We start from the raw sequence: 22,170 nt of genomic DNA on the forward strand, positions 1-22,170 counted from the left end.
GGCTCAGGTCATGATCTCAGGGTCCTGGGATCGAGTCCCGCATCGGGTTCCCTGCTCAGTGCAGAGCCTGCTTCTCCCTCTCCCACTCCCTCTGCTTGTGTTCCTGCTCTTGCTATCTCTCTCTCTGTCAAATAAATAAATAAAATCTTAAAAAAAAAAAAAAAGAAACCCACCTCTGTGAGTGACTGAACCTGGACATGACTGATGCCCACTGGCTTCCTGGATCCCAAAGGTCAATAGTTGGAGGACAGTGTGTGCCGATTAAACGATCGGCTCTCCAAAAAAAAAAAAAAAAAAGACCCTGACTTGTAGTATTTACCACCGTTTTGAGCTACACCATGATGTCACTGCACACGGGGTAGAAAGCGCTGACTGCACTACAACACAGCGTCTACGTTTCCACCATGCAGATCGAATAGACACCAACAACTCAAGAGCCTAGATACTAGTTGTATGTAGAGCAGAAATTAAAAGGGGTAAGTTTTAAGTATTTATTAGCTTAATTTTTAATACAATTTAATTGTAAATTTATTTACAATTTAATTTTCAATAATGGCTCTGTTTAACACTGGCTTGCAAACTTCTTTAAAATTTAGTAATTGACTTTTGAGAGCGGGTATGAGCCCTATTCCAGCGGGCACCACTGTTTTGAGCTGTAATGTTAATTTAACGTCAAAGAGAAATTAAGAGTCTGCAGTATCCCTCTCCTGATTGCATTTTCAGTCTGGCTAATTTCCTCTACTTCGGTTTGCCCTTAGCAATAGGCGTTTGATTTAAAAATCTCTAGAAAGTTCTTTGGGTTGAAAGCTAGAAAACTTAGGGATACAGTTGATTCACCTACATTTTTTCGCACTGCAGTCATTCATCATCAATCTGTCGTGTTCCATTTGTGTGCTGGGCACAGTACTAAGCACCCAGGCATGCAATGGCGACTAATCTCTGCCCTTGTGGAGAGTAGTGATTATATGCTTTACGAAATAAGTTATCTCTTGTCGCTGTTTCCTCTTACCATGCTTCATTTTTCATCCTAGCCTAAGTATGACTGCACATTTTACATACATACTGTAATATAAATAAAGTAAATGCCACAAGGGTAGGGACTATGTCTGTTTTACTGTTTGTTCTCAGTGTCTAAAACAGTGCCTGACATATTTTAGGTGCTTATTAAGAATTTCATGAGTGGGGGTGCCTGGGTGGCTCAGTCATTAAACGTCTGCCTTCGGCTCAGGTCATGATCCCAGGGTCCTGGGATCGAGCCCCGCATCGGGCTCCCTGCTCGGCGGGAAGCCTGCTTCTCTCTCTCCCACTCCCCCTGCTTGTGTTCCCTCTCTCGCTGTGTCTCTCTCTGTCAAATAAATTAAAAAAAAAATCCTTAAAAAAAAAAAGAATTTCATGAGTGAATAAATAAATGAATGCAAGAAATGGAAATAAAAAGTTTAAAATAAAATGGTGACTAGAACTTTAAAAGGCCACTTTCTAGGGAAGCCTGTCATACTCCAGTCTCCCGTTGTCTCCCATTTCTGAAGAGGAAGTGGAAGAACCTAGCACTTAGGGTAAGTGTTCAGTGCATGGTAAGTACTTAGTAAACATCCTGTTTGAATGAGAAAAAAATTCCTCTAAATATTACTAAATTATAAACACCTTCAATTTGGTTTTCCAGTAGGAAGGTGTGATAGTCTCAGATGAATGGAAAAATGGGGAAAAATAGATTTAATGGGCTTCTACTTTTCTAATATTTTAAGTACGGAGCCCCAACTAAGAAGTGATAAAAATGGGGGGAGGGGAGAGTCTTATCCACTTCCTATTCAACTCTCAGGTAAATAGCAAAAGATAGTTAAGACTTTTGTAATATTCATATATGTCTCTGAAAGATAGACGTTTAAAAAAAGGACACAACTTTCTCATATTCTGGTCAATGAGCTCATAAGATCACAAAGGTAGATGTAGTCGATTTACCTCAAACTCTTTAAGGAATTCTTCTGCTCTGAGGCTGTTATTCAGGTTGCTGATGCTTTCGGTCAACAGTGGAACAGAACTATTGGACCATCCATCGATCTCATCTTTACTTGAAAGTACATCAGCCCAAATGGTCAGGCTTATCCTCAGCCTATCCATGTTTTCCTCAATTTTCTCTGATATCTGGAATGGAAAACAGAAGCCATATCATTATTAGTCTGAGGCTTTAAGATGTTCCTTGACCCACCGAAGTACTAATAATGTTGATGCTGACTTAATCAAAAAATTACATTCTCACAGACAAACAAAGTTTTACAAAAGTTATTATAAGGGAATTAGTGCACTTGACTCAAACAAATGCTAACCATTACATAAATTGTTTCTGTCATTGGGAGAGTTGACTGAATTTCTGAGACATTCAATTTTCATTTGTAAATTGGGAAACTAAGAACAGGTCTATTGGAGTCAACTATAACATACTCTTGGGCTGAGTTCTACAGGATAGTGGTCCATCAAGGGCAGTATTGTGTTTATTTTTGAAAGTAACACAATAAGCACTTTGATTTGTAATGCTGAAACATAAAAATGGACATTAATTAGACTTGAGCATATTTATAGAATAAATAAATACATAGGACATCAGCCAACTTTGTAGGTTTAAAGGAAAGCATTATTGTTTAATAGTCTTCCTGTAATAAGAATGTTCTTTTAAAAGTGGAGGCAGGGAAGGTTTTCTGCAGTCCCCAAATTATATGATTACAGTACACAATTATCAATGTCTAACTTTAGTAATTCAGCTTATGTAATTTAATCTACAGTAATGCACTGTAGGTTAATAGAAGGGCAACAGAATCGCTGGATTTTTGAGCTAGAAACGATATAAATATGTATGGGTTGAGATATAGAGTTCCAGAGAGATCGAGTGACTTGTTCTTCTGTCTCATAGCTATTAAATGACAGAGCAAGAACTAAAACCCAAGGATGTAAACTACAAGTCTGATGTTTTTCAATGCAAAATTATAGTCTTATAACTCTAAATTATTATACATTATCATTTAATATTCTATAAAATATTTATAAATTATTCTTCAATTTTTATCCATAATCCCAGAGTTTTGGGGAAAAAAACATTTAGAGTTATAAATTTGTTATAATTGAAGCTACCAAGTGAAATTCTAGAAAATCTGTCACTAAGTTTCGTTTCGTTTTGCGTTGTTTTAAGAGGAAGGCGGAAGAACAGAGGGAGAGGAAGAGAGAATCTTAAGCAGGCTCCACCAAACCCAGCACGGAGCCCAACCCTCGGCTTGATCACACAACCTGAGATCATGACCTGAGCAGAAATCAGGAGTCTGATGCTTAACTGACTCAGCCACCCAGGCGCCCCCAAAAATCTGCCACTAAATTTTAACAAAATAAAGCAAATAACCTTTTTTTAAAGATTTTATTTATTTATTTGAGAGAGAGAGAATGAGAGAGAGCACATGAGAGGGGGGAGGGCCAGAGGGAGAAGCAGACTCCCTGCCGAGCAGGGAGCCCGATGCGGGACTCGATCCAGGGACTCCAGGATCATGACCTGAGCCGAAGGCAGTCGCTTAACCAACTGAGCCACCCAGGCGCCCAGCAAATAACTTTTTTTTTTAACTAATTCTAAACTTTATGTGAATACTGTTTTTTTTTTTTTCCAAATATCATTTTGCATGTTAGCATTAAAAGTTAAAAATGAGGGGTGCCTGGTTGGCTCAGTCGGTTAAGCATCTGCCTTTGGCTCAGTTCATGATCTCGGGGTCCTGGGATCGAGCCCCGCATCAGGCTCCCTGCTCAATGGGGAACCTGCTTCTCCCTCTCCCTCTGCACCCCCCCACTCATGCTCGCGCTCTTCTCTCTCTCAAATAAATAAAATCTTTTTAAAAAATAAAAGTTAAAAATGGAATTCACATCCCTGAATAATCCTTTGCCAAAAAGTAATGATTGACAAATATGAATATTTAAACTGTTTATACAATCCAGGTGATTATCTTACATCCAGCCATCTGTCCACAGTGCTCTCCATGTCTGTTTTCACCAAGATGAAATCACTACTGTGAATTTTTTTCAGCTCAGATAACAATTGTTTTCCATTACTGGTAAAGTTATCCAATTCTTTCTGTTTATTACACATTTCATTCTTGACAGTTTCATGCTGTGGACATAAATGTTTCCTTAATTAATAAAATAATCAGTGATAAGTCAGGCATTCAAAACCATTTGCCTCTAAGAAATTTAATTCATGGTTGACCTTATGCAGAAACCAGTGATATTAATTAACTATTCATTTTTTGTATTGCTAGAATCCTAGGATATTAGTATTCCTTAAAAAAAGGCTGAGTTTGTTGGCATGAATTTTCTACATCTATATGTACTGACAAGAATTGTACAGAGAATTCATTATATGTGAAAATCAGATCTACTGAGTAGTCTACTAAAATAAATACATTTTGAATTATTACCTTGGATAAAGCCCATTTAAGATCCTCCTGATCTTTTATAGTAGTTCTCGTTGCAATCACATTGCTGGCATTTTCTAGGACTTTAGATACAGCCAACTTGAAGTTCTGATATTCCCTCATTAAGTCAATAAGTCCACAGCATTGACCCTGGCTATAGTAGTTAAAGAAAAGGTATTATTTATTATCATGTATGAAAGGAAAGGGTTCCCTATGATCAGTCTTGATATGTAACCACATAAATGTATTCATAGATGGATGCTGGATTCAAGAGGGAGCCATATTTCTACCTATTGAGGTCAAGAGTGCTGGTCAAACCAACTTAACTCTAATGTTCAAATTGTTCTTCATGAGTAAAGAATGCACACAGCCATTAAAACAAAATCTGTGACCTCAACGACAAGAAAAAATATATGTTCTTGACAACTAAAACTTATGTAGATGCCAACAAATTTTTGCTTTTCAATTTTTTCATTATTTAATTACATCATAATGATGTGTATTAAGGGGAAGCAAAACAAACAAACCAAACGAAACAAAAAAACACTGCTCAATAAGTAAAATACATATGAGGATCTTTTTTCCCATTTCAATGACACAAATTTTCACTGAATATGAATCCCCTGAAAACTGTCAAAATAAGAAGATGGTTTCGGTTTATAAGCGTAAAATGCTTCTGAGCAAGCAACTCTACATGTAGGAATTTTTCCAAAGAAAAAGATGTGCACTAAGATTTAGGTAAAATTATATTCTTTACACCAATGTTTATAATAGGAGAAAAAAATAGAAATAACCCAAATGTTAAAAATAGGCTAATAATTGAATAAACTCTGATACCTTCTCATAATTGAATACTGTACAATCTCTAACAAATCACAATTTAGGAGAATGTTCAATAACATGGGGTAAAATTTTACAACATGGTTAAATTTTTAAAAGCTTACATTAATAATCTACAATGTGCAATAAAAACTTATGTACACACAAAAAAAATTGAATGTGAATGTTTATAGATGCTTTTTTTTAATTGTCATCTGAACTGGAAAGAACTCGAATATCCATCAACTGGTGAATGAATAAACTGTGGTATGCCTATCAAATGGAATATTATTTGACTATAAAAAAGAATGGACTTTATCAATACACAGAACAATGTCCATTGTGCTGAGTATAAGAAGTTATTTACCCAAGTGCAGTAAAAACTTATGTACACACAAAAAACTGAACATGAATGTTTATAGATACTTTATTTATAATTGTCCAAACTGGAAAGAATCCATTTGTATGTGATTCTGAAAAGACAATACTACAGAGACGGAAAACCGATTGAAGGTTGCCAGGGACTGGGGGTAGGGGAGGGGCTGACTACAATGAGACATTGGGGGATTTTTTTCTTGTGGTGGAATGATTATGTGAGATTTGATAGTTTAAGAGTTACTCATACAGGTGTGTGTATTCATAAACTGTATGTGTGTTAAACTCATACATTTTAAGAACATACACTAAACAGGATGAATTTTATTATGTAAATCATACCTTAATTACAAATAAGTACAACAAAACAACTTCCTTAATAAAATTCTGTACGACTAAATTTCTAATGGTACTAAAGAGACAGAATACATAAAGTGGCAAAAGGTATTCAAATCTTGATCACACCGATGCAAATCAACAGACAACAGCCCAACGCTACAAAATAGAAAGTTGAAAAAAAAATCAAGAGGTTTTTTTACTTACTTTTCATGAATTAGTCTTTTGGTATCATCCCAGGTAACCTCTAAGCGGTTTACCTCCCTATCGACTTCAGATGCAAAGGCTACATCTTTCTGAGCAATTTGTTTAGCTTTGTCTTTCAACCAACATAGTTCGTGTTCATGAGAATTCAATTCGTCTTCCAACTGATTAAAGGCTCTCAATCTGTAAATTAAAATGTTATTTTATTATTTTTACCAAAGGTAAGGACTAATATTTCTTCTCCATAAAGCACACCTACAGATATCTAGAAAAACTTAACACAGCAATTGAATTAATGTATATCAACTGTGAAAGACACTTTAAAAATTAACTTTGCAGAACTACAGACTGTACCTTGGGAAACATTTAAAATCATTTTCACCATTCATCTTCAACTTTCCATTAAGTTTGTATTCTTTTTCTATTTTCCTTTCATGATATAAGATTTTTTTTTTAAGATTTTATTTATTTGCGAGAGAGAGAATGAGAGAGAGAGAGCATGAGAGGAGGAGGGTAAGAGGGAGAAGCAGACTCCCTGCTGAGCAGGGAGCCCGATGTGGGACTCGATCCTGGGACTCCAGGATCATGACCTGAGCTGAAGGCAGTCACTTAACCAACTGAGCCACCCAGGCGCCCCATGATATAAGATTTTTAAGACTAGGGGGGCTGAGCTTGTAAGCAAAGCAGGTGAGTACGTACTAAAAGGTCTTCAGTAAAAAGTCCTTCTGTGCCCTGAGGTCCAATTCATGTAAAATAATAATATTTAAGGGTACAGTTGTTTCATTTAAAATAAAAATAACTTTATTTTTTGTCCCTAATATACTAATATTTGAGTACTTGTAAAAAGTGGTCATATAGAGGCAGCCAAGGACTCATGCATTCTTGCGTTTGGTAAGATCATGCATGGTCATGTCCATGCATGATTCCATTTAATTCCAAAACAAAGTGGTTAGGAGCACACATTATCATTTCATCTGCACCTTACAAGAAGACAGGTGATTTGCCCAAAGTCGCACAGTGAAGCATAAGTATGGGGGGACTTCAATAAATCCATCAATTCAAAGCAACATTTTCCATAACCTCTCTGTGGCTTTAGTGAGTTCGGTGTTAGGGGTATTGATGTGGCTCTTGAGCCCAACCTGGGCCGCCTTCCCCAGCAATTTTAGGATCTCCTGCCTGCTTGGCTTACTCAGGCCAGCAAAGCTGTTTGCTCCTTTGCCATGTTTGCCTCCTCTTTTTGTCTTTACTCTGGAGGCTATTTTTCCTCCTCAAATCTTACTCCTTTTTGTTAGTTTACTGTTAAATTCGTCGGCCTAGGGCTCACAAGACACGTATGTAACCTCAAGAGCTATTATTATCTAACTGTAAGCCTTTGCTAAATGCTTGATTCCAATTAAAAGGAAGCAAATCACAATGATCTTGGCATGGTCAACACAATTCTTATCAATTATGGACACTTTGGTATGAGCACATTTCAGCTGCTTCTTTGCCCCCTGAAAAAATGGAAGACAAACATCCCTGAGAACGTAAGTGGGGAGAAAGTTCTATTAAGGAGGAAAAACAAGATTGAGAAGGTTATAGTGTTAGAGGAAAAAATTGCTTCCAAATGTACTGCAGGAAAATACCCCTGACCCCTTAGGTTCTCTATGAAACTCAGCTGACAAAAACCTCAACTTTGCTTAACCCCACTTGTCTGCCTTTTCCACACCTCTAAGCCAACAGTTAAAGGTAGTTGTTGAAAACTACTCTGGCAAGCTGATTGGTTTCACTTTAGGTGAAGGAATACGAATCTCAAATGGCAGCTTTATCACCTTATCAAGCTCCAGAGATAACCATTTCCACTTCCTCTCTACAACAGAACCATTTTATGCCATTTTCTCTCTGCCAATATCCTGTCACTCACTCTTATCTGATGAGCTTGCTCCAGTCTTTCTGAGGGGCTGGCAGCCACCGGGCAGGAATGCCTTCATATTTTCCCCACTGGGACTACAAAGCTACTTGGATCACTCCCTCTCGCCTCCACTTTCCATTCTCACTAGAGAAGATGAGGCCCTTCTCCTAACAGCTAAACATAGCTTAAAAAAAAAAAGATAATACGATCTATATTGTCTGTTATAATTAAGATCTTAGCGGGGCTTATATAGCCAGAGCCCCTGGGAAAATCCTTAAGGAAACCAAAGAAATTTTAGTACTTCTTCAGTGTCAAATTAGTCATTAATTTTATCCTCAAAATATTAAAAGGAGTTGCTAAATATGACACCGTTAAAGCATTGCAGTTAATTCTAGAACAAATAAAAAATAAACTCCACAACTGGCTCCAGCCGTTTCTTTATACCTCTGCTGAAGAGCTTGGCGGGTCAGCTCCTTCAGTCTCTCTTTGTCTGTCCTTTCTTCGATGTCCTCAATGCTTTTCAGCAACTCCTCTTTCTGGTCTTGGAATGCTTTCTTCAATACTGCCAGGGCATCTGCCTCACTCTGCTTTGTACCCAGAAGGTTCTGGATTCTCTCTAATTCAGAACAGAGGTGATCAGCTGTCGTTCTGCAGGAAGTCCTTTGCTCAGAACTTCCACTTTTAAGATGGTATTGAGCTTTGGCGAGAAGGCTGTCAAGACTGATGGCTGCAGATTCCAATGTTTTAGCGTCTTGAATTGCATGATTTAGGTCCTTTTTTAATAAATCAGTCTGTTTCCTATTCATACTGTCAGTTGCTTCCACTGTGTGCCTCAGCCGGTTGAGAACCCCTGATAGCGAGGCGTGGCTCTGTAGGAATTCAGCCAACTGGGACAGGGCAAGCTGCCGCCTTTCCACGACCTGGCTGGCCTCCTCCAACAGCTGGAAACAGTCCTCTGCCTTGCCCTGGAGGAGGTGGAGGCTCTCAGCTTGACCCAGAGCACCCAGCTTCACTAAGTGGTCCTGTAGACTCTGTAGTTCTTCCTTTTTGCTCTCTACTTCTGCTGCGTGGTCCTGGAAGGGAAGAGCGAGTTACTGAGTCCTCGGGTACGCTGTGGCTAATGACAGAGACAGTCACAATCCGTGACGTCAAGATCCATTTTCAATGCGATGGATGCTGTAGGACTTAAGGGTCATCTATGGTGAATCTTTAAGAAATGTTCTTAAAATTTCGTTTTCTCATCTATATGTTTCACATAAAACAACTCTGATTTGGAATGAATTCATTGCATGGAAAAGAGTATCTTCATGAATAGAAATCGTAAAAGGAAATTTCATATAAATACATACATGTATAATTCAGAAGATTTAAAATACATATGTATACATAGTTAAAATCTATAGTTCTAATATAAATATATATCTAGTATATATCTAGTTGATATATATATATCATCAAAAAGCAAATCACAGGCCCAAATTATGGTAGGTCATGTCACCAAACTGGTCTCAAACCTAGCCTAATTGCAGTTTCAGACTCCTCCAGAAATAGTGTTAACTTGTCAGTCAGGAATTTTCTGGTCAGTACCGATAAGGCAATCTGTCACATGGGCCCTCTCCTCCCCGCCCTCCCCAACCCAAGGAAGATGAGGTAATCTATAAGATAAGACCAGACCCCCTGTTCTTACCCCTAAGGGAAAGTGGCCTTGCCTAAAATGATCCTTTCTTTTGCTAATAACTTAATTGCCCCACTCTCCTTCCTATGAAAACCTTCTATTCTGTACAACCCCTCTGAGCTCCTTTCTATTTGCTAGATGAGATACTGCCTGATTCACAAATGGCTTCATAAAGCCAATTAGATCTTCAAATTTACTCAGTTAAATTTTTGTTTTTAACAATACTGTATATTTATATGTATATATATATAATAACAATACTATATATATTATATATTACTATATATAAAAGATATTGAGGTTTGAAAGATTTTAAATATATATGCAATGAAGTTAATTCTAACAGCGCTTATAGGGAGGGAGCATAGGAATAGATGGGCATTAACCTGTCTTCAGAGGCAGTAGGTGAGGCCAATGAAAACATAGGTTTTAGCTGCCTCCTTTAAAGAAACAAAGATGAACTCATTGAGATTGTTGTATAGGAAATCTGACTTGCTCACAATAAATCATGTTTGAAATCTCTTAGAGCAATTGCTAACAATCTCAGCATGGTTCCCATTAAAGAGAAATTATCACCTATCTTAATCTTGACCACAATGGCCTTAATATTCCCCTCAGCTTGACTATTAAACTTCAGAAAGAAGCTTTGAGCATTTACTTTAGAAAATTTACAAATTCATTCTCTGCTCTTTTGAGATACAAATCTTTTTAAAAGCTTCTGTGCAGTTACACCCCAAGAATGTTTCTCAAGGACAGGGGGTCATCCTTTTGAAACCAACACTGAGTTAACAAATGCTTGACTGTTTTACCCTAAAAAAACTCTGGTTGATCTGACTGATTTATGAGCTTGTTATGTAGAGGTTGAGTGAGCACCAATAAGCTAAGACTAGAGAAAGCTGGGAAGAATCCTTGCAGTTGTGCACAAGGGACCAAAAGTGAAAAAGAGTAACTGTGACGACACACCCCGTGATCTCCCCCAGCTCATCATGCTTACACTGCCATTTAATGAACATGTGTCCCATGACAAGACACAATTCCTGAATGCAAATGCTCAGAAAGGAGGACATTTCCTTTTTCCCCTATGTCCAATCGGCATATTCCATTCAACCTACATACCCATGACATCCTAACTCCTTATCCTTAAATGCACCCAACCCCAACCCTTTTGGGAGACAGATTTGAATCAGCCTCTTATGTCTTTGCTTGGCAATACAGCTTACCCCTCTGCAAAAGACCAGTGTTACGTTATTTGGTTTTCTGTTGCACGAGGGCAAGCAAACTCTTTTCAGTGTGGTAACACTTTTGAAATATAATCATGAAGAAGATAGCACCACCATCTCCCTGTCTCTTTCGAGAGTAGGAGCCTAACTTCAGCGGGCATCCTGTTCCAAGTTGTAAAACTACTTGAAGTCATAAAGATATGAGAAAGTACTATTCCTTTCCGTAAAAACAATTAGCAAACCTGGTACAGAGTGAGCACTCCATAAATACTAAATGTTTTATCATTAAATATTGTCATAAGTTTATTACATAGCTTATCTCCAACGACTCCAATACTTGATTTAAGCGGTTTTTTTTAATGCTAGGTTAGATATTATGCATAATTTATAAATAAGGAAAATAAATCATGAATTTTAAATACTTTTGAGCTAAACAGTAATTTATTAAAAGTGTATCATTAAGGCATTGGAATTTGGTATTAGTTTTCAGCATTGAAACAAAACAAACCAGGAAGCTTAAAAATGAACATCCTCATCACTTTACCCTAGAAATCATTTACTCCATTTTGAAGAAATAGTGTCTTAACAGAGTTGTCTAGTTTATCTGAAGTGGTTTTATCTGCTTAATTTATCTGTATAACACATTGCTAGGACCCATATACTCAATTATTAAAACATTTGCATATGAATGCAAGTTTAAACTGGTGTGGAATGGTTGGGTTAAAAAATGCTTTTCTTTATAATTCAAGAGCTCTCTTTTATGAATAAATTCTTCTTTGATCTTAAAAGTATGCACTTTACCTTGTGCCGAGTAAATGCTGCTTGATGGTCTGTTATGCTTATTTCAGAAGTAGTTTGTAATTCACTGAGAAACAGCTTAATCCAGACAGAAAAGGAAAGCAGCAGTTCATCAAATTGCTGGTGTTCAGCGACCACAGACTGAAGAAAAGCAATCCTATGTAGAGAAAGGTGTTAACTTTAAAGTGTCCCACAAATGAACAGGAAAAGTTAATGATACATTGTTGCAATAAGTTTAACTGAGGGCAAAAGTGATGTTGTCATACATGGACACACCAAAATTTTTGATGTTTTCTACTTCTCAAACCCTTTATTCACAGTTTTCCACATCTCAGTTAACGTTAACCACTGTCCCCGAGGTGGTCCTACGAGCCATTCTTCATGCCCTCGGTTCTTTACCACCACATCTAATCTGTACATACCCCCCCCCCCACACACACGCACACAGTATATTCTGTGCTCTCCTCTCCATTTCCACAAGCCTACCTGGGTCTAAATTGCTTCATCTCTTGCCTGGCCTCCTCAGTGGCCTCCTTCCTGCCACTCTCTCTCCACAGTTCACTCTTTAGGTAACAGAGAGACCACTGTGTCTCTACAGTTCACTCTCTAGGTAACAGCCAGGAATGATTTTAATGTAATCAGAACAGTGTCTGCCAGGCTTAACACAGAGGCAATTTCCTTTTGCACACAGGAAGGCAAACTCCAAAAATCCTTACTGTGGCCGATAAGGGACCCCACATAATCAACTTCTCTGTTCCACACGCCACTGCCTCAGTTGAGAAATACCACGGGAGGCAAAATTTTAATTACCATTTTTCTCCTGTACACAAATAGCTTGGGCAAAAATAATACAAACATAAGCAACCCTACCCTCTTCAAAATTTTTCAATTAGTTTGATCATTTTCCCTAACTGTGAGACAAAAATTTTGGACTGAGGTTCATCAGAAATGCTGATTTTTGAGCACTTGAGGTTTTTTTAATTTTAAATTTTAAAATTTTAATTTTAATTCCAGTATAGTTAACATACAGTGTTAAGTTAGTTTCAGGTGTACCATATAGCAATTCAACAACTCCGCTCAACACAATAAGTGTACTCTTAATCCTTTTCCTCTATTTCACCCCTCCCCCCACCCACCTCCTCTCTGGTAACCATCTGTTTGTTCTCTATAGTTAAGAGTCTATTTTTTGGTTTGTTTGTCTCTTTTTTTCTTTGCTCGTTTGTTTCGTTTCTTAAATTCCACATATGAGTGAAATCACGGTATTTATCTTTCCCTGACTTATTTTGCTTAGCATTATACTCTCTAGATTCATTTATTTGTTGCAAATGGCAAGATTTCATTCTTTTTTATGGCTGAGTAATATTCCACTATGTGTGTGTATATGTGTGACACACACACAGTGGAAAAAAAAATATATATATATACCACTTCTTCTTTATCTGTTCATCTATTGATGGACATTTGGGCTGCTCCCATAATTTGGCTATTGTAAATAATGCTGCAGTAAACATAGGTGTGCATATATCTTTTCAAATTCGTGTTTTCACATTCTTTGGGTAAATACCCAGTAGTGGAATTACTAGATCATATAATAATTCTATTTTTAATTTTTTGAGGAACCTGCATATTGTTATCCACATTGGCTGCACCAGTTTGCATTCCTACTAATAGTGTAAGAGGGTTCCCCTTTCTCCACATCCTGGCCAACACCTGTTGTTTCCTGTGTTGTTGATTTTAGCCATTCTGACAGCTGTGAGATGACATCTCATTGCATCGTGGTTTTGGTTTACGTTTCCCTGATGATGAGAGATGTTGAGCATCTTTTCATGTGTCTGCTGGCCATCCATATGTGTTCTTTGGAGAAATGTCTGCCCACTTTTAAATTGGATTATTTGTTTTTTGGGTGATGGAGTGTATAAGTTCTTTATATATTTTGAATACTAACCCCCTTTTTTATTGAATACTAACCCTTTATTTGGTATGCCATTTGCAAACATCTTCTCCGATTCAGTGGGTTGTCTTTCAGTTTTGTTGATTATTTCCTTTGCTGGAGCACTTTTATTTTTTAAATGACAAAGTAATTTCTTTCCCTTCTATACTCATCTGAATAGCTCAATTAAGTAAAAGCAAATAAAACTCTGCTTTCTTAATTTATATGCTCAATATTTAAAAAATGAATGATAAAAAAAATTTTTTTAGAAACCAACCTTTTGCTAATTATCTGTGGCAAATCTCTCCATCTCTCATCCAAGTGTTCCAAATGTACTTTCATCATTTTCACATCATCTTCGGAGGCCACTGAGAATAGTGATTCCTTCAATTGCAAAAGGTTGCTATAGATTGAGGCCTGGGATACAACTTCATTTTGCAGTGCCTAAGAGAAACAGAATACATTCTAGATCTTTTTTTTTTTTTAAGATTTTATTTATTTATTTGAGAGAGAGAGAATGAGAGAGAGCACATGAGAGTGGGGAGGGTCAGAGGGAGAAGCAGACTCCCCGCTGAGCAGGGAGCCCGATGCGGGACTCGATCCAGGGACTCCAGGATCATGACCTGAGCTGAAGGCAGTCGCTTAACCAACTGAGCCACCCAGGCGCCCGAATACATTCTAGATCTTATCTCAGCATGATTGACTAGGAAGGACCATGGGACACAGGTGGTTGCTGTCCAAAGGCTTTGCATTCTTGCAACACAGATTTCATTGGGACCAGGCTTAAAGAGAGTTTTTATTACTGATTTTATTATTGATTTAGAATGGATCTGCTTAACCTTTAATGAAACGTTTAAAATACTACTGAAACCTGAATTAGTTTTCCAGAATCTGAGTTCTATTAAGTTAGGCAACTTTAAAAGCTGTAGAATTCCTTTCAAGATGAACAAACCGTGTAGGTAAAGAGAATCAAAGGAGAGCTATTGTTAAAGAGAAACAATGCATATCTAACAATAATAGAGATGCAATTCTGGGTACCAGAAATGTGGTCTCCTTCTTCATTTAGAGACTATATTAGGCCAAACTTGGGAACTTAAGAGTTCTTCACTTTGTTCTCATGCAACAGAATGACTTATTTTTAATCAGGCAATGAACTGTAAGGTGCTGTGAGTGATGCATAAAAGTTGTGGTTCCTATCTAATAAGAGATAAGAGGTAAATACATATAGACAGCTAACAACATAACATGGTATTAAATGGGATGATAGTGTAGCATGGCACATAGTAGATGCTTGTCAGGATGCTTTCTCCCCCTCCTTAATGAGGCCACATGTGTGATATAAGCAAAGATGCTGAAGGTTTCCAAGGAAGGGTCACACAGCCAATGGACGGCAGGAAGGGCCACAAGGCAGAACAGGGACTTAAGCCAAGCAGGACAAAACACACAAAGCTGGAATATGGGGATGGACAAGGAATGTTCAGAACCCAGTGGGAGGTAGCTTGGCAGACACTGTGCCCGGATGTGGATGTCGCAGAGGCTTCAGCCTCCTCCTGGTCCCCTAACCTGTATAACACTTACTCTCTGTGTAGGGATGTGTAGGAATACTTTTATATGGCCAGATATCTTTGTGTCCTTTTTCAGAAAAGGAGCTGTGACTTCCCCTCTTAGAACACTTCACAGCATATTTATAAAAAGATAAGAACTTTTTCCCTCAGTGTGGACTGAGGATGGCTCTTTATCCTCAGGGCAGGAAACAGTCACTGTTTCTGAGGAGTTTCTGAGGAGCAACTTTTTGGGAGATTAATGTAGAATGTCAGTGTGCAATAGACTAGAAAGTTGTTGAGAACCAAGACTGTGGGAAACCCTCAAAGTCAAAGAAGGAGGAAGTTTGAACTTGAACTTGCCTGTATTGATTGAAGTTCACTCTCCACTTTGACTCTGTCTGCAGAAATGTCCATTTCTGGGGAACTGGCTATTGCTTCACACCGCTCTAACCAGGTTAAAAAGGTTGATAATTCTTTCTCTAGCCTAAAGAAAGCAGAGGTGAGGGAAAAATTTATCAAAATTATCATGCCAGAAAATGAAATGCTTCCAAAGTTGGAGGTCCAACACTAACCATTATGAATAATACAATGTTGGCTATCTTATTCCTAGATGTGAAGGTAAAAAGAACATTCCTTTCACGTTCATACCTGTATTTGTACCTGTGTTTATATCTATGTCATATGAAAGATACATACACATCCTCTCCACTTTAGAGATCTTCATCTTCTGACAAAGACCAACAAGATCTTCCCATGCTAGACACATGAGTTGATGATGCGCCTTACATCTGGGATGATTATTTCCCAACAGCTGGTCCAGAATTTCCTACTTAAGAGTGGCAGTTGAAATCCACGCTGCCAACTCGGGAAGGAAGGCATCTCACCTCTGCCAGTGGGCCAGCAGGTTCTCCAGCACAGTCTGCCTCTCCTTGGCCCGAGTCTGCGTCTCCTCGTACCTCACCTGCAAGGCCGCTGCCTCCTGAATGGAGGGGCCTCTGTTAGCGACCTTCTGGGCACTGGCTGAGGTGGTGGCCACCGCACTGCACAGCACCTCCAGGGCCTGGCAGAGATCCTACCCGGAGGCAAAAGGTGCGCAAAGAAAGCACAGCATCAAGAAATGGGGCCGACGGTTTTCTTTGAGACCCATTATCACTAAAAGTTTTCCCTCAGTCCATGATCTGCAGCGAGACATAGCCAAAGTGAGGACAGTTCCTTCATGAATGCAGAAATCAAAAACAAAAATGGGGGGCGCCTGGGTGGCTCAGTTGGTTGAGCGACTGCCTTCGGCTCAGGTCATGATCCTGGAGTCCCTGGATCGAGTCCCGCATCGGGCTCCCCGCTCAGCGGGGAATCTGCTTCTCCCTCTGACCCTCCCCCCTCTTGTGTTCTCTCTCTCATTCTCTCTCTCTCTCTCAAATAAAAAAATAAAATCTTAAAAAAAAAAAAAACGAAAATGGAAAGGCTCTTCCCCAAATAAGAATTTATTGCCGCATATCTGAATAATTTCAACTCTCCCTTCATGATTCAGATAATTTGTGAAAATTATTATTCCTTTAATACCAAATATGTATTTTTTAAAAAAACTCCACTTAATTTACAAGACCTATATGTAACATGTATGTAATCTCTATAAAAAAATATGGGGAGTGTTATGGCTGGCATAGCTGCTATCAGGAATCAGTGATAATAATAATAATAATAATAATAATAATAATAATAATAATAATAGTGCCTCAGAATGTGGCAGGTACTATGTTACGTGCATTACATATAGTAACTCATTTGATCTTCATAAGACTCTTAAGAGTTATGTTCTTTCATTATCCTCATTTTAGAGATCACACAATCAAGACAGAGAAAAATAATTTGCTTTACAAAACCTAAATACTAGATAAAATAGTACTCAATTATTAACTTAGTAAACTATTAAAATAATTCCATGAAATTCAGTTTTCCTACTTTTCCTCAAGTTTTGGGTATTTAAAAACATAACCTAAGTAGCACAAAAATGCATTTTTTAAAAGATTTTATTTATTTATTTGAGACGGAGAGAAAGAGCACAAGCAGGGGGGAGGGGCAGAGGGAAAGGGAAAGGGAGAAGCAGACACCCCACAGCCCACTGAGCAGGGAGCCTAACACAGGGCTCGATCCCAGGACCCTGAGATCGTGACCTGAGACGAAGGCAGACGATTAACCGAAGGAGCCACCCAGGCTCCCACATTCTTGTTGTAAGTATTCAAATGATATAAATTCCACTCCCCTTTCCAGATGTGCCTTTGTCAACTCTTTGCTTTCTATCACGGCAGCCCCCTCCCTCGGCACACATGCACATATATATAGGGGTAACAGATATTTTTTTTATTAACACATTTCTTTTTAGTTTTTCTCTGTGCCTGATTCTCCCTCTTTGCTCCTTTCCCTAAATCACATCAAAGGCATCCACTGCTCTGCGAACATCCCACAGTAGTCACCAGTTCAGGCAGCAGACCAAAAAAGCTAGTCATTGGTAAAAGGTTAGTGAGGACATATTCTTTGTACATCTGACTGTTGTGGGTTAAAAAAAATCTAAAATCTGCCATGCACGTGTATGTTTCTATGCACACTTAATTTTTTATAATGCTCACAAGAAGTAACAGAATTTACTAAAGCTAACATCAGAAAACGTCACACATCCTAAGTATGAGAATTACTGTAAATGAATACTCCTTTAATAGGCACTTTTAATAAAAACTTATTTGCACACTTGTATTTCTTGTGTTATGTGAACATGTTTGATCTATGTCATTCCTCAAGTAACATAAAAATCCTTTTAATTTTAACCATCATAAAAATATTTACTATGTTTTCTAGCAGGAATTATCAAATTCCTCTTACCATATGTTCTTGGAGAACTTTGTATGTTTCTGTGGCTGAAGAACATATTTTAATTGGATCAGCAAGTTTATCTTCAAACTCAGACACAGACTTCTGGATCTAAAACATTAGTGAAATATAAAGATAATGGTGGGAAAAATGTACATCAAGGCAGAAAAAGTTACCGAGGAAGCAGCATGCTTATCTTTTTGGATAACTTTCAATAAAATGATTAAAACATACATATTTTAAAAAATCTAAAATCAATGTGTCCTATTATTTGAAAGGAATAGATAAGCCTTAATGCCTATCTGAGCACAATGTATAATGACATTTTTATATTCCCTCAAAAAAGGTATCATGAATAATTAAGAACTTAGTCATCGCTGACAACTTGGTAAATGATTAGCAAATTGTGTCTTCCCTTAGTCCACTATTTCTGGACTCCTTATTGCATTTCATTATAAATGCAATAGGAAATAATAACTTTCACATGCATGGACCCATCCTTACCTTTCTAAGAGTCTCTTCAAACTTTTGCTGCTGAGATAAATGTCCCAGGATTTTTCCTTCCAAACACTGTGCATGCTCTCTGAGTTCTTCCCAGTACCTTCTTATTTGTGTCAGCTTGGCTTTGATTCGAGCAGATTCTCCAGTGGTGACAAACTGAGCGAAAGACTGAGCTTCTTCTTCTAATTCTGTAATGCTGCCGATCTTGCTTTCTATTTCCTGAATTGCGACCTAATATTTAAAATAAGAAAAATGACAATGTAGGCTGAGCAAGCTTGTCTTCCTGAAATAATAGATTATCTGCACCGAGAGAAAATCAGGAGGGGGTCTTCTTAGCTGAAATTTCAACATACTTGGACCATTAGAGAGCAGCTATGAACAAACACCATATGTTTCCTGACCTTTTTTGGGGAGGAGAGATATGCAGACAATGGAAAATACGAAGTGATGGTGGTCGTGCTAGGAGCATAGAAAATAAAGAGAAAGAGCTACCCCTGTTGCAGAGAAGCAAGCAGGGAGATGTCCCTGTATTTCATATTTTTCATTTTTGTATTTCATGTTTTACCAAACAAGAAGTATCTCTAAAGGTTAAGAGAGTTCCCTGCTTATCCTATGAGTCACACACACCTTTTACCAGCTGATCTGGGAAGCAATGTGCCCCAGTAACTCATAGAAATGTTAATGCGGACATTCATTTAATTTTTCTCAAATGTAGCTGAGTATTTCATATTTACCAAACTAAAAGCTTTTCGGATTCCACTCTAACCTCAAACTAGTCGTTTCAAATTTATTGTTTTTATGCCAGTGTTTTCCAAATTTGGAATATGTTAAGATCACCTGGTCCCCATCCTCAGGGACTCGGGCTCAGCAGGTCTAAGGTGAGGCCAAAACTTTGCATTTCTAACAAATACCCAGGTGATGTTGGTCCAGCTGATGCTGCTTTGAACCACTGCTTTACTCATTAGCTGGGGGCTTACAGTGAAAAACCTACAAACTATCATTTCCTTTTGGAGCAGGATGATGCTTTATATATTAGTCAACACATGGAAAGTACTGAAAGACACTAAGAATGTGTGTGGGGAGAAGGAGGCATGTCTGTCATAAACACAGAGGCTTATTTATGCGTAAGAGAATGAAAATGATTTCTCTGAGAAACAGAGCCAAATCTTCTAATCAAATAAAGCCAAAAATTCAGACAAGTCTCAGTTTTGAATAATTTAAATGGAGAATACTGTTACCGCAGGGGAAAAAAAAATGTGTGACTTATGTCTACATGAGACTACCTAGTCAGAAATAACTTCTGTCTAGATGAGACAATCTGAAATAATTGAGGTTAGTGCCAGGAGTCCATCACTTATTTATTTTTATTTTTCATATGCATGACTACAGTGGTAAATCTAATAGATATTTGTTATTTGAACATGAATACAACCTTTCTTTTTTGTTTTTCAAGATGATCTTTTTTTAGAAAAATTACTCATAAATTCAACAAATATATACTTGGTGTCTGCTATGTGCCAAAATTGTTCTAGGTGCTTGCAAAACCTCAGTGAAGCAATCTTAAATAAGACAAAATTTCTTAGTTTTTAGAGTAATTAGTACATGTTACCAACAAATTCATAAATGCAAACTACGTAATCATATTGTTGGATTCTAATCCAAAAAGGGAAGATGGAAGATGAACCCAGTGTATGTTCTTATCATTTGTAAATTATCAATTAAGAATAAGAAAATCAGTCAATTTGGAGTAGTATGTAATGAAGAATAAAAGTGGGCTTATCGATAAATGTCTTCACGACAAGGCGAATACTTCATTAATTTTAATCCTAAGGTTGTTTTAAAGTGAAACTCCATGACAAGTGGTACCTTATTTCTAATATTTCCTATAATGTGGTCTTCTGTGTGGAAACAGAACATGAACCTATTAGCCTAAATGTCACAGTACTAGTGTATTCCGCACCATCTCTGCTTATTTCTAACAAAAACTTTTTTCCTACTATTCATATTCATTTAATACATTTTAGATGTTTCAAAATACTACATTGGAATATTAAAATGTATTTCTAGTCTAATGGCATGGAAATCTACAATTGAATGTTTATGTATTTAAAAATTAATTGTGTAATCATTTTGTTTCCCTAAGAGTAAAGAGGCGATGACAGTTGATCACTGATATATTTCAGAAGTCCTGGAATTGCATTAAGGTTTAAACAATAATAAAAATGAATTATAGCAAGAATAAACACATTAAAAAGTGTGTGCCAAAATTTTTTGAAAGAAAATTTTTGATAAAGCTATTTAAATGTGCTATTCTTTGTTTACTTAGGATGTAGTGAAATGATCAAATGACAACTTTTAAAAACAGTTTGAGATTAAACATATATCATGAATATTCCTTAGTGGGTTGACATCTATTTTCCCTAGTATACCACACAAGACATAAGCAGACTCCATATACCAGATTCCATGTATCCTTGATTGCAAAAGATGTAGGATAAACCAAGATAATCTGCACAGCAATGTAATCATAGCTAAGAGACAAAGCACCCTTCCACTGTGCACATGGTAATGACTTGTTCTGAGCAATAATGTGAAATACCTTGGCATTTATTTTACTATTTTTAATTGAATGAAATTAAATTAATTTCAGAGGGTTTTCCCATTCAAAAAAAAAATGAGATTAGATAGAAAAAGTGGCTGCATTTTGAAAGTGTGTTGTGTAAAAACTATAAATGAAAGAGAATTCATTTCTTTCAGTCCATTTTTTCTTAAACTATTTGAATGAAGTGAACAATGACAGTCTATGCACGTAGTCATTTTAGAGTTGGGAGAGCTAAAGTATCAGAGCATCTCAGTCTGTGCCCAAAGGTCATCCTAAATGAAAGCATTTAAGCAGCAGTCTGATGTCTTCACCTAAAGAAATTAATTGCTCCTCCCTGTGGTTTGTGAGGGTAAATGCCACTAATACTTGAGCCAGACGTTTGAGTAACACTTATAAAGTACAATTGTAGGTGATGAATACATTTCGTGTTGTATAGATGAATCAACAGAACACTCCAATGGGGTTAATTCAAAATCAAGGAAAAGAATAATGTAACCATAAAAACATTTTAATGATATTGCACACAATACTGACTTTGAATGCATAAGTCAGAAAATATTAATACATAATTCCAACTATAAAGTATTGCCCGATATCAATCAAGACCTCTCAGCTCAGCATTTTGTGTGAATTGAATTTTAATAGAGTCACATAGCAATGAAAGATTTATCATGGGGCCAACTAGCATTTGATGAAATGTAAGAAAGGAGTTCTTAAAAGCTAGACATGGATTATAAATGTAACGTGTGAGCAGGTCACCTTAATCTGGTGGATTTGCATGTCCATGGCAGATGACGAAGTTTCCAAGGCATTGAGTTCTTTTTCTTTCTCAGTTATCCAGACGGACAGGGTCTCAAAATTATTGCCAAAATGATCCCACTTGTTTTTCACCATTTCCATGGTTTTAATACTAAAATTAACCAAATTAAGTAAATAAAATGCAGTATTTTAATAGAAAACAACAATACATTTTC

At 37.3% G+C, this 22,170-nt stretch overlaps 1 protein-coding gene across 1 annotated transcript in view; it reads right to left on the bottom strand.

Moving 5' to 3' along the window:
• The window catches only part of SYNE1 (spectrin repeat containing nuclear envelope protein 1), a 428,272-nt gene that overhangs the window by 241,062 nt on the left and 165,040 nt on the right, over nt 1–22,170 (bottom strand). Inside the window, exons 33-44 of the mRNA XM_034991032.1 lie at nt 21,956–22,106; nt 18,598–18,825; nt 18,106–18,204; nt 16,116–16,303; nt 15,592–15,715; nt 13,965–14,131; nt 11,761–11,914; nt 8,509–9,137; nt 6,177–6,356; nt 4,443–4,593; nt 3,977–4,135; nt 1,957–2,139 (exon numbers count right to left, since the gene is read on the bottom strand). Coding sequence (XP_034846923.1) covers nt 1,957–2,139; nt 3,977–4,135; nt 4,443–4,593; nt 6,177–6,356; nt 8,509–9,137; nt 11,761–11,914; nt 13,965–14,131; nt 15,592–15,715; nt 16,116–16,303; nt 18,106–18,204; nt 18,598–18,825; nt 21,956–22,106 — 2,413 coding nt within the window. The remainder of the gene's footprint in view (nt 1–1,956; nt 2,140–3,976; nt 4,136–4,442; nt 4,594–6,176; nt 6,357–8,508; nt 9,138–11,760; nt 11,915–13,964; nt 14,132–15,591; nt 15,716–16,115; nt 16,304–18,105; nt 18,205–18,597; nt 18,826–21,955; nt 22,107–22,170) is intronic.

This window comes from Mirounga leonina, unplaced genomic scaffold (genome assembly GCF_011800145.1).
Source record: "Mirounga leonina isolate KUSES-001 unplaced genomic scaffold, KU_Mleo_1.0 Mir_53, whole genome shotgun sequence".
In the NCBI taxonomy this organism is placed as follows: domain Eukaryota; kingdom Metazoa; phylum Chordata; class Mammalia; order Carnivora; family Phocidae; genus Mirounga; species Mirounga leonina.